We start from the raw sequence: 12,845 nt of genomic DNA, 5'->3' as shown, positions 1-12,845 counted from the left end.
TTTCTTTTCTTTCATTCACCCTGATTAACTGTCCCCAAACAAAAAGGTAATATTATTTTATATCTGTCATTGGTAGCTATTAAAAACCACTCTATAGACTAGATTGTTATTTATGCAAATGGACAGCTGGTAAACCCATGCTATCTACTTGGAACTTTTAGATAAATATGCTGAATGCATTTGTTTCAGTTTGGAGTGATATGAAAATAGATCTATACTTGACATCGATACTTGCTATTCCTTGAATCAGTATTAAGAAAATCAAAGTTGTTTTACAATTTTAATACTCAGCTGTTTGCATAATTCATTTCATTTCGTGTTGTCTGGTAAGTGGGTTTTCCTAAATGAGGTGTCCTGCGTAATGAGAGTAGTTGCTAACATTGTGAACTCTGGGGCTAGATGGCTAAAGCTTAAATCCTGTCGCTGCCACTCAAAATTGATGTAACCTTTGACAAGTAACTCAAGGAATTAACAAGTAATGACAGGTAATTAACCTCTTTATGCTTTAGTCTTCTCCTCTGTGGAGTGAAGACAATAATAGTATCTACCTCAAAAAATACCATATACATGTCAATTGCTCTAACTTTTCACCTGGCACGTGTACAGATTGGGCTCCCCAAAGACAAACTCTGTGATGGAGATTAGGAAACAAACATTTATTAGGGAGAGCTCTGATTCCAAGAGCCTTTCCACCTGTGAAAGAGAAAGGGTCAAAGCAGAACTGGATAGAGAGGGAAGTTGAGCTGAAAGGCATTATCAACAGAGGCCACAGCTAGCTGAAGATAGCATGACCCTTCTGAGATGTCTCATCTGGGTGAAAGAGTCAGGTCAGTAAGACCTTCCATTGATAAGTCACCTGATACTGGGTGCCTTGCGAAGGGGTTTGCCTTCGGTGAGGCAGAGGTCTTCCACTGAGGTAATCCTGGAAGCCAGAGATGAATGAGGGCTGCCTACACCTGGGATAATAAATTCTTCATTCCTATAGGGGGAACTGGGTTGCCCAACAAGCATATACCATGCTATAATTTTCAGTCGTCCTTTTTTTGATCATTGCACTTTTTAAATGAATCCCATAGCACTTCCTTTCATATTACTCAGATATGTGTTCTTACATCCCTGGTTTTAAAGCCATTTGGTATATCTAAAAATGTAGTAATGTAGATATCCACATAGGTTCTGATAAGAAACACCAGGTCATCTTAGAGAGAGAAATAAACCTGACTCAGTCTCAGTGGAAAGACAGAAAGTGGTGTTCATTTTAGGCAAATAATTTTGGACATTCCAGTCATTTAGCTTGTGATAAAAAAATTTTAATGTCATGAAGTTGAATGGCAGAGTTTAGGAAACAAGAGATAATCTAATTTAAGTACTTCAAGCTGAGATTTTTCCTGTTGAGCTGTTTGGTTTAGAGATATTACACCTTTATAGAAACACACACAAACAAACTGTTTGTGATGTTTCTCGATGCTTTTAGGATCTCACACCATTAATTGCTCATGCCATGATCAATTTCTCAGAATACTTTTTTTTTTACATAAAACTTTTAATGGTGCTGACTCCAACAAGTTCTGTCACATATCACAAATGCAATTCCCTAGTAAAATTAAATGTGAATTTTAAGGATTTTACTGGAATAAATTGTTAGTATCTATTAACCTCTTGATCTTGGGGAAGGAAAAGTGTTTTCAAATCCACATTAACATATAATCCAGTTTCAATTAAAAATAGAACAGATAAGATAGGATTTTTGCCTCTTCCTTCTGAAATAGCATACACACGAGAACACTGTTTTTGATTATCAGTCAGTACAAAGCTTAGACCAAGTGTCTAATGCATGTGTAACTGGCATCTTGACTGACATATACATAGCTTAGAACAAAAAAGAAATGAATTTGCCATTGAAATCCTCCAAGACTGAGATCAAGTTGAGATTAGAAGGCAGTCACATGTGTTGAGGATTCATTTCAAGCATTAGCCATTATTAGCTTTCATGCAGAAATATATCTCCTCCTTGGTGACACCGGGACTATTTATGAGCTCTGCAGTTATAAGATCGCTTATAAAACTGCTTATTACACTCTCCAGTTTAAGTAGCAGAACATTTTTGCTGACCAAAGACCTGAAGGAGCCCTTGTTTCTTGTTTTTGCTTCCAGACTTTGATCTTGACCCAGCATCTTCTTGAGTTTTGGAATTGCTGATATTATGGACTGACCTTCATTCTCTCTCTCTCTCTCCCTTCAAAATAATTCCCAAAGATTTTGAGACTCACCAGTTATTTCTCACTTTACTTGTTGATTGGCTAGATTTACATGTATAACTTTGGTTCTCCCAGGAAATTAGTGTCTTCTAAACTGCGAGGACTGAAAACAAGCCAACAAAGAGTGAAACGGCTAATGTCACTTGGCTTGGGCTGTTAGGTTTTTAAAAAATTAAAATAGCTATGTGAAAGTTGAAGAATTTCAAGAGGAAATGTCTTCTGGGGAGTCTTCTGTGCCAGCGATTTTGTTCAAATGTTCTAGACATATTTCCCACTGAGTACCGAGAATGGATGCTTATTGCCCATTTACCCCACATAACTGCAAACAATGCACACTGCTAACTGAAGGAGGTACAGCTGATTGTCTGTTGGATCAAGAGCTAGATTGTGCACTACAGACTGAAGGCACCTGTTCTCAATGACTCATTACAGACCTCGGGTGGGCAGGTGTTGAGTTGGGAGGCTGAGATGTGAGAAGGAGGAATGTTGATGAATAATTCATCCACAGGGTGGGTACATGCCAAGGATGCTGCAGCAGGGACTGAATTGAAATGAACTCCAAGGTAAAGCTGGCCTGAGAAAATATCTGTAGGTTCATAGGAGTTCTGAAGTTATTTAAAAAATAGGCATGCACTTATCTATTGAGGGATTTCTTTCTCTACTGGTAAAGATACTCTATTTATTTAATGGTGTTTTTACTTTTTAAAAACAAACCTAAGAGTACAAATGTTAGGGTTTGTAAACCAACAAATGAAGAGGCATTCAGATGAAAGGGAGTATAAACACAGGAGTAAAATTTATGCCAGGAATATCAGGTGCTCTGGTTAAAACTGCTGCAAAGTTTTTATTTTTATTATTATTATTATTATCTCTATTATTTAAAATATAGTCATTCTCCTTAATTCAAGGAGAACTCTCTGTTCTAGTTGTCTCAACACTCTTAACAGCTCATCCTGACTCACAGCCAAGGCCAAGGCACTTTCCTGGAGGAAAAAAAAAAAAAATGTGCTGTTTCAACACATCCCAATTCTCCTGTCTTATTATTTAATCAGTACCTAATTTGAATTTGAAGGTCAACTAGACCAAATCATATGCTCATTAATATTAAAAGAAAAATCAATTAATACTCAGGTGCATGCACACCCGAGCTTGTATTCCTTTGGAGCTCTGTAAGTCACATCATTGCTGTTTTGGTGTTAAGAAGTGCGATGTCACCTGGCAAAGGATTTCTTAACCCTTAAACTGGTGGCAGACCCCCTAGATGTGACAATTTCTGTAGAATAAGAGCAAAGCTAAAACAGGAGTCAGCCCTGCAAGGAGAACAAAAGAGAAAGGATGAAGTTATGTGTGAGGAAGCAGATTCGGGCATGTGCAAGAGATGAGAATACATGGTCCCAACCATCGGTTCCCTGTAAGTCTGGCCAAATGATGTTGGCTCCCAATGCCTCTGACCATGTTTTTCTTCCTTGTCTAAATCGTTGCAGAGAAAGAAAACATAATTGTTGCAGAGAAAGAAAACATTGTACCACCTATGAAATTCCTCTCAGACTTCTCTGCAGTCTACTTTTTTTCAGTCTTTTTTCTATTCTTGGTGTCTATTATCCCGCTACTAAGGCTCCTCACCACTACTCACCGGGGTGGGACAAAGCTGTCCCACGTCCTGGATCTGCATTGGTAAAGTGTCTGGATACACTGTAACACCCAAGTTATCACTCTTGGATTTTAAGAGTCTGAAGTGTGGAAATCAAAGTCACTGCTCTCTGGTACCTCAGTGAAGGGGAAAGAACTAAGATGTATGGAGTGCCTCTGGCACTCAATGTTTTACATTTATGTACAATATATTCTTCATTTCACAAAAGGGTAACCTAGGACTCATAAGCAAGAGAAAAAGGTGTATGTGTGTAGCAGGGGACAGGAGAACAACTTTATTATTGTTTACTCCCAGCTGATATTTAAGTGATATTTACATTTAGATAATCCCCCCAAAGATAGTATTTTATTCTATTTTTAATATAACAATTATTTATTTTTTCTGCCTATAAGAATAATATGTATTTATTGTAAAATATTTTAAAACTCAGGAAAATATAAAAGGGAAAAACCTATGATCCTTTCCTCTTTAAGGAGTAAATAATGAAAAAATGTCCTCATTCTGATTTTTTAGTTAACAGTGCACCGTGAATATTTTCCCGTGTCTTTAAATATTCCTCAAAGGCATGAATTTTATTGAAGGCATAATATTTTATCATATGGTTGTCTGACAATTTACATAGCCAGTGTTCTAATGTTAGATTATTTTGTTATTTACAGTTTTCTCTCTATTATAAATAATAAGGAAATGCAGTGCATACATTTTAAATAAATCTCTGTGTATTTCTATGATCAGTTCCTCAAGATAAATTCCTGATTTTTTTTATTTACTAGGGAAAAGGTTAAAATATTTTTATTGCTTACATTTATTTTCTTATTTTAACAGTAATGGGTGTTTATTATATGAAAAAAAAGCAAAAGAAGAAATGAAAAATATCATCCATAATCTCAATCCCAGAAATAAACATATAATATGCTGGTATATAAACTTTCAGTCTGTTTCTAGAGTGCTGTAGATAGATAGATAGATAGATAGATAAACAGATAGATAGATTTTTAGGGTATTATTTATATATTTCAGAGAGAGAGCTAGCACAAGCAGGGGGAGAAAGGGGAGAGAGAGGGAAGGAAAGAATCCCAAGCAGACTCCATGCTGAGCCCAATGCTGGGCTAGATCTCATGACCTTGAGATCATGACCTGAGCCGAAACCAAGAGCCAGAAGCTCAACGGACTGAACCACCCCGGTGCCTGAAACTGTCTTTTAAATATAACATAGATTGTAAAATTATCTCCATGTCTTTTAATAGTCTAATATCACTTAATGGTACATTTCAATAAATGAATGTTTGTAAGTTACTTATCCTTCTCCATTTGAATCATTTCTTTCTTTTCAGTTTTAAATTCTGTACTGGCCAGGAATGTTCTTTAACTTTGTAAATGTTCATGATCATTTCTGTTTAAAAAAGAATCCAGTATATGGAAATGCATGCACATCTTTGTCTTTTCTACAATGAATAGAGTTTATTCCTCTTTTGATTCTTTAAATAATGTATATTCATTGTAAAAAATTCAAATCATGAAAGGCAGGAATAGAATTTTTAAAACATAAGTAATCACAGCACCCTGAGATTACTACCACTCACATTTTGAGGACCGTCCATCCTTTCATGCATCATTCACACAAAATTTTACATAAGTTGATCATATAATGTGTGATTTTAATGCAATTTCCCCTTTTTTATTGTTTGCTTACTTCCCACCTTCCAGTTATTCAGTGAGCAAAATATACTGATTAAGTAGATTTAAGTATATTCTTTTATCCCAACTTCTGGAGTCCAGATTCCAGCTCTACCATGACCTGTCTGACTTTGGGCAAGTTCTTTATTCTCTGTACCTCAGTTTCCTCATCAGGAAATTAGTAATGAAAATAACACCTTTATCACAGGATATTGAACATTAAAGTGAGGCAATCCATTTACACATGTCAAGAGTGCCTGATACACAGTAGGAAGCTCAAAATTTCTATCATGGTATATATATATATATACATATATATATATATATATATATATATACTACTTTTATAAGTATTATATCACATTTTACACACTTTTCTGAATCTGGTTTTGTTTCAAGCAGCAAAATTTTATAGAAATCCCTCTGGGACATTTTGTGTAGACCTAATTCATCCATCTTAAAGCTCCTATGATACTCCATAGCTTGGAAATACTATAATTTATTCACCCATTCTTCTGTGATAAGCAAGCACTTTCTTCCCATTTTAATTGCCATACAGACAATGCTACATAGATGTCTTTGCCCATATATCCTTATAAGCAGTGCTTTTAGTTGTATAAGATTCCAAGAGTGTGAGTACTGCTTTAGAGGAGTATGCGTTTTTTTTTTTAATTTTTTTATTTTTATTTTAATCACCATACATTACATCATTAGTTTTGGATGTAGTGTTCCATGATTCCTTGTTTGTGCATAACACCCAGTATTCCACACAGAATGTGCCCTTTTTAATACCCATAACCAGGCTAACCCATACCCCTACCCCCCTCCCCTCTAGAACCCTCAGTTTGTTTTTCAGAGTCCATCGTCTCTCATGGTTCGTCTCCCCCTCTAACTTACTCCCCTTCATTCTTCCCCTCCTGCTATCTTCTTCTTCTTTTTTTTTCTTAACATATATTGCATTATTTGTTTCAGAAGTACAGATCTGTGATTCAACAGTCTTGCACAATTCACAGCGCTCACCATAGCACATACCCTCCCCAATGTCTATCACCCAGCCACCCCATCCCTCCCACCCCACACCACTCCAGCAACCCTCAATTTGTTTCCTGAGATTAAGAATTCCTCATATCAGTGAGGTCATATGATACATGTCTTTCTCTGATTGACTTATTTCACTTAGCATAACACCCTCCAGTTCCATCCATGTCGTTGCAAAAGGCAAAATCTCATTCCTTTAGATGGCTGCATAATATTCCATTGTGGATGTATACCACTTCTTCTTTATCCATTCATCTGTCGATGGACATCTTGGCTCTTTCCACAGTTTGGCTATTGTGGACATTGCTGCTATAAACATTGGGGTGCACATACCCCTTCAGATCCCTACATTTGTATCCTTGTGGTAAATACCCAGTAGTGCAATTGCTGGATCGTATGGTAGCTCTATTTTCAACTGTTTGAGGAACCTCCATACTGTTTTCCAGAATGGTTGCACCAGCTTGCATTCCCACCAACAGTGTAGGAGGGTTCCCCTTTCTCTGCAACCCCGCCAAATCTCTCGTTTCCTGACTTGTTAATTTTAGCTATTCTGACTGGTGTGAGGTGGTTTCTCACTGAGGTTTTGATTTGGATTTCCCTGATGCCGAGCTATGTTGAGCACTTTTTCATGTGTCTGTTGGCCATTTGGATGTCTTCTTTGGAAAAATGTCTGTTCCTGTCTTCTGCCCATTTCTTGATTGGATTCTTTGTTCTTTGGGTGTTGAGTTTGATAAGTTCTTTATAGATTTTGGATACTAGCCCTTTATCTGGTATGGCATTTGCAAATATTTTCTCCCATTCTGTCGGTTGTCTTTTGGTTTTGTGGACTGTTTCTTTTGCTGTGCGAAAGCTTTTTATCTTGATGAAATCCCAATAGTTCATTTTTGCCCTTCCTTCCCTTGCCTTTGGCGATGTTTCTAGGAAGAAGTTGCTGTGGCTGAGGTTGAAGAGGGTGCTACCTGTATTCTCCTTTAGGATTTTGATGGACTCCTGTCTCACGTTTAGGTCTTTCAACCATTTGGAGTCTATTTTTGTGTGTGGTGTTAGGAAATGGTCCACTTTCATTCTTCTGCAGGTGGCTGTCCAATTTTCCCAACACCATTGGTTGAAGAGACTGTCTTTTCTCCATTGGACATTCTTTTCTGCTTTGTCAAAGATTAGTTGACCATAGAGTTGAGGGTCCATTTCTGGGCTCTCTATTCTGTTCCACTGATCTATGTGTCTCTTTTTGTGCCAGTACCATACTGTCTTGATGATGACAGCTTTGTAATAGAGCTGGAAGTCCAGACTTGTGATGCCACCGGCTTTGCTTTTGTTTTTCAACATTCCTCTGGCTATTCGGGGTCTTTTCTGGTTCCATACAAATTTTAGGATTTTTTGTTCCATTTCTTTGAAAAAAGTGGATGGTATTTTGATGGGGATTGCATTGAATGTGTAGATTGCTCTAGGTAGCATGGACATCTTCACAATGTTTGTTCTTCCGATCCATGAGCATGGAACGTTTTTCCATTTCTTTGTGTCTTCTTCAATTTCTTTCATGAGTATTTTATAGTTTTCTGAGTACAGATCCTTTGCCTCTTTGGTTAGATTTATTCCTAGGTATCTTATGGTTTTAGGTGCAATTGTAAATGGGAGTGAGTCCTTGATTTGTCTCTCTTCTGTCTTGTTGTTGCTGTATAGGAATGCCACTGATTTCTGTGCATTGATTTTATATCCTGCTACTTTACTGAATTCCTGTATGAGTTCTAGTAGTTTTGGGGTGGAGTCTTTTGGGTTATCCACATAGAGTATCATATCATCTGCAAAGAGTGAGAGTTTGACCCCCTCTTTGCCAATTTGGATGCCTTTGATTTCTTTTTGTTTTCTGATGGCTGTGGCTAAGACTTTTAATACTATGTTGAATAGCAGTGGTGATAGTGGACATCCCTGCCGCGTTTCTGACCTTAGGGGAAAAGCTCTCAGCTTTTCCCCATTGAGAATGATATTCGTTGTAGGTTTTTCATAGATGGCTTTTATGATATTGAGGTATGTACCCTCTATCCCTATACTCTGAAGAGTTTTGATCAAGAAAGGATGCTGTACTTTGTCAAATGCTTTTTGTGCATCTATTGAGAGGATCATATGATTCTTGTTCTTTCTCTTGTTAATGTATTGTATCACGTTGATTGATTTGTGGATGTTGAACCAACCTTGCAGCCCAGGGATAAATCCCACTTGGTCGTGGTGAATAATCCTTTTAATGTACTGTTGGATCCAACTGGCTAGTATTTTGGTGAGAAATTTGCATCCAAGTTCATCAAGGATATTGGTCTGTAATACTCTTTTTTGATGGGGTCTTTGTCTGGTCTTGGTCAAGGTAATGGTGGCTTCATAAAATGAGTTTGGAAGTTTTCCTTCCATTTCTATTTTTTGGAACAGTTTCAGGAGAATACGTATTAATTCTTCTTTGAATGTTTGGTAGAATTCCCCTGGGAAGCCATCTGGCCCTGGGCTTTTGTTTGTTGGGAGATTTTTGATGACTGCTTCAATTATCTTAGTGGTTATAGGTCTGTTCAGGTTTTCTATTTCTTCCTGGTTCAATTTTGGTACTTGATACCTCTCTAGGAATGCACCCATTTCTTCCAGGTTATCTGATTTGCTGGCATAGTTGCTCATAATATGTTCTTATAATTGTATTTCTTTGGTGTTGGCTGTGATCTCCCCTCTTTCATTCATGATTTTGTTGATTTGGGTCATTTCTCTTTTCTTTTTGATAAGTCTGGCCAGGGGTTTATCAATCTTGTTAATTCTCTCAAAGAACCAGCTCCTAGTGTCATTGATCTGTTCTACTGTTCTGGTTTCTATTTCATTGATTTCTGCTCTGATCTTTAATATTTCTCTTCTTCTGCTGGGTTTAGGCTATATTTGCTGTTTTTTTCTCTAGCTCCTTTAGGTATAGGGTTACGTTGTGTATTTGAGACCTTTCTTGTTTCTTGAGAAAGGCTTGTATTGCTATATACTTTCCTCTTAGGACTGCATTTGCTGCATCCCGAAGATTTTGAACAGTTGTGTTTTCATTTTCATTGGTTTCCATGAATTTTTTTTAATTCTTCTTTAATTTCCTGGTTGACCCATTTGTTCTTTAGTAGGATGCTCTCTAGCCTCCATGTATTTGAGTTCTTTCCGACTTTCCTCTTGTGACTGAGTTCTAGTTTCAAAGCATTGTGCTCTGAAAATATGCAGGGAATAATCCCAATCTTTTGGTACCGGTTGAGACCTGATTTGTGACCTAGGATGTGACCAATTCTGGAGAATGTTCCCTGGGCACTAGAGAAGAATGTGTATTCCATTGCTTTGGGATGGAATGTTCTGAATATGTCTGTGAAGTCCATTTGGCCCAGTGTTTCCTTTAAAGTCTTTATTTCCTTGTTGATCTTTTGCTTAGATGATCTGTCCATTTCAGTCAGGGGGGTGTTAAAGTCCCCCACTATTATTGTATTGTTGTTGATGTGTTTCTTTGCCTTTGTTATTAATTGCCTTATATAATTGGTGCTCCCATGTTCGGGGCATAGATATTTACAATTGTTAGATCTTCTTGTTGGATAGACCCTTTAAATAGGATATAGTGTCCTTCCTCATCTCTTATTACAGTCTTTGTTTTAAAATCTAATTTGTCTGATAGAAGGATTGCCACCCCAGCTTTCTTTTGGTGTCCATTCGCATGGTAAATGGATTTCCACCCCCTCACTTTCAATCTGGGGGTGTCTTTGGGTCTAAAATGAGTCTCTTGCAGACAGCATATTGATGGGTCTTGTTTTTGAATCCAATCTGATAGCCTGTGTCTTTTGATTGGGGCAGTTAGCCCATTTACATTCAGGGTAACTATTGAAAGGTATGAATTTAGTGCCATTGTATTGCCTGTAAGGTGACTGTTACTGTATGTTGTCTGTGTTCCTTCTGATCTATGTTGCTTTTAGGCTCTCTCTTTGCTTAGAGGACCCCTTTCAATATTTCTTGGAGAGCTGGTTTCGTGTTTGCAAATTCCTTTAGTTTTTGTTTGTCCTGGAAGATTTTTATCTCTCCTATTTTCAATGAGAGCCTAGCTGGATATAGTATTCTTGGCTGCATATTTTTCTCGTTTAGTGCTCTGAAGATATCATGCCAGTCCTTTCTGGCCTGCCAGGTCTCTGTGGATAGGTCTGTTGCCAATCTAATGTTTCTACCATTGTAGGTTACATATCTCTTCTCCCGAGCTGCTTTCAGGATTTTCTCTTTGTTTCTGAGACTCGTTAGTTTTACTATTAGATGTCGGGGCGTTGACCTATTTTTATTGATTTGAGAGGGGTTCTGTGTGCCTCCTGGATTTTGATGCCTGTTTCCTTCCCCAAATTAGGGAAGTTCTCTGCTATAATTTGCTCCAATATACCTTCTGGTCTCTCTCTCTTTCTTCTTCTTCTGGGATCCCAATTATTCTAATGTCGTTTCATCTTATCATATCGCTTATCTCTCGAATTCTGCCCTCGTGATTCTGTAGTTGTTTCTCTTTTTCTCAGCCTCTTTATTTTCCATCATTTGGTCTTCTATATCGCTGATTGTCTCTTCTGCCTCATTTATCCTAGCAGTTAGAGCCCCCATTTTTGATTGAACCTCATTAATAGCCTTTTCGATTTCGACTTGGTTAGATTTTAGTTCTTTTATTTCTCCAGAAAGGGTTTCTCTAATAACTTCCATGCTTTTTTCAAGCCCAGCTAGTATCTTTAAAGTCATGATTCTGAATTCTAGGTCCGACATCATACTAATGTCCGTATTGAGTAGGTCCCTGGCAGACGGTACTACCTCTTGTTCTTTTTGCTGAGGTGACTTTTTTCATCTTGTCATTTTGTCCAGAGGAGAATAGATGAATGAGAGAACAAAATACTAACAGGTTAACAACGGCCACAGCAAATATACTCTATACAAATCAGAAAAGACCTGAAACCAGGGGAAAAGAAAGGGAAAGAAAGAAAAAAGAAAGAGAAAAGAAAAAAAAGTAAAAGATAAAAACACACAAAAACAGAACAAAACAAAAGAAACAATATGATCAAATATGATCAGGCTAGTGCATAGATCAGTGCCACACACTAGATTGTGGGTGTATTTTGGTCTGTTAGAAAAAAGTGCCTCCTAAATTTTAAAGGAAGAAAGACTTATATATGTACAAAATAAGGGTTGATACAATGAAGGGATGGAAGATGACTGTAAAGATGAAAATTGTAAATGATTTTATAAAAGGAATTGATAAGAAGTTGTTTGAAGAAAGAAAGAAGATTTACAAAAGAAAAGAAAAGAAAAAAAAAGGGAGAGAATGTGATCACGCAGGAGACTACAACAAAGCCATACACTAGTGATTTAGGGTATATTTTATCTCAAAATTTTAAAGAGAGAACAACTTATATATATATGCCCAAAATAAGGGTAACTACTATGAAGGGATAAAATATGACTCTAAAAATGAAAAATAAAAAATATTTTCTTAAAAAAGGATTAATAAGATGTTGGTTGAAAAGGGGAAAAAGAAAAATTCAAAAAAAAAAAACAGTTAAAAAAATTAACTTTGAAAAACTAATGAATCATGGTAAAAAAGCCATGAATTCTATGTGCAGTATTCCCCTAGGGCTGGAGTTCTCCCCTTCTCCTTGATCAGTAAACTTGGTCTTGTCTTGCTGGCTGTTCGTGCTGATCTTCTGGGGGAGGGGCCTGTTGGCGTGGTTCCCAAATGTCTTTGCCGGAGGCGGAATTGCCCCGCCCTTGTGGGTCCGGGCTAAGCAAGCTGCTGGGGTTTGCTCTCAGGAGCTTTTGTTCCCTGCAAGCTCTCGGTACAGCTTTGGAGGACCAGGGTGAAAATGGTGGCCTCCCAATCTTCCCCCGGAGGAGCCGAGAACTCAGGGCCCCGCTCCTCAGTGCACCCCCAGAGAAAAGCAGTCACTCCCGTCTCCCCGGCCTCCAGCCACACTCAGTGCTCTCCCGGCCTGTGACCGAGCGTTTCTATCTCTGGCATCCGACCCTGTGTGGAGTCTCCAAACCCAGCAGATCCCTGTGGTGCACTCCCGTGCCGCTCCTCCTGGGGGAGGAAGGGGAGTCTCCCTGGATCTGCTGCTTGTTGGGTCCCTGCTGGAGGAGCAGTGGCCCGACTGGGCCACGGATCACAGTTTATGGCAACCCCGGGCTGAGAGCTAGCTCCTCAGTTCCGTCTCTGCAGCCGG

The 12,845-nt window shown here is 38.1% G+C and overlaps 1 protein-coding gene across 3 annotated transcripts in view; it reads left to right on the top strand.

Moving 5' to 3' along the window:
- MACROD2 (mono-ADP ribosylhydrolase 2) overlaps positions 1-12,845 on the top strand; it is a 2,068,343-nt gene that overhangs the window by 1,950,982 nt on the left and 104,516 nt on the right. The window contains exon 14 of one of the 3 annotated variants that reach the window (XM_027621585.1): positions 2,155-2,256. The exons of the other annotated variants lie outside the window; for them this stretch is intronic. Coding sequence (XP_027477386.1) covers positions 2,155-2,183 — 29 coding nt within the window. The 3' untranslated portion in view covers positions 2,184-2,256. Of the gene's footprint in view, positions 1-2,154; positions 2,257-12,845 lie in introns of those variants that run through there. 3 annotated transcript variants of the gene reach the window in all.

The sequence above is a fragment of the Zalophus californianus genome, chromosome 8, assembly GCF_009762305.2.
Source record: "Zalophus californianus isolate mZalCal1 chromosome 8, mZalCal1.pri.v2, whole genome shotgun sequence".
NCBI classification, from domain to species: domain Eukaryota; kingdom Metazoa; phylum Chordata; class Mammalia; order Carnivora; family Otariidae; genus Zalophus; species Zalophus californianus.
Note: the sequence above shows the minus strand (reverse complement) of the source record. Positions and strands in the feature narration are given on the sequence as shown.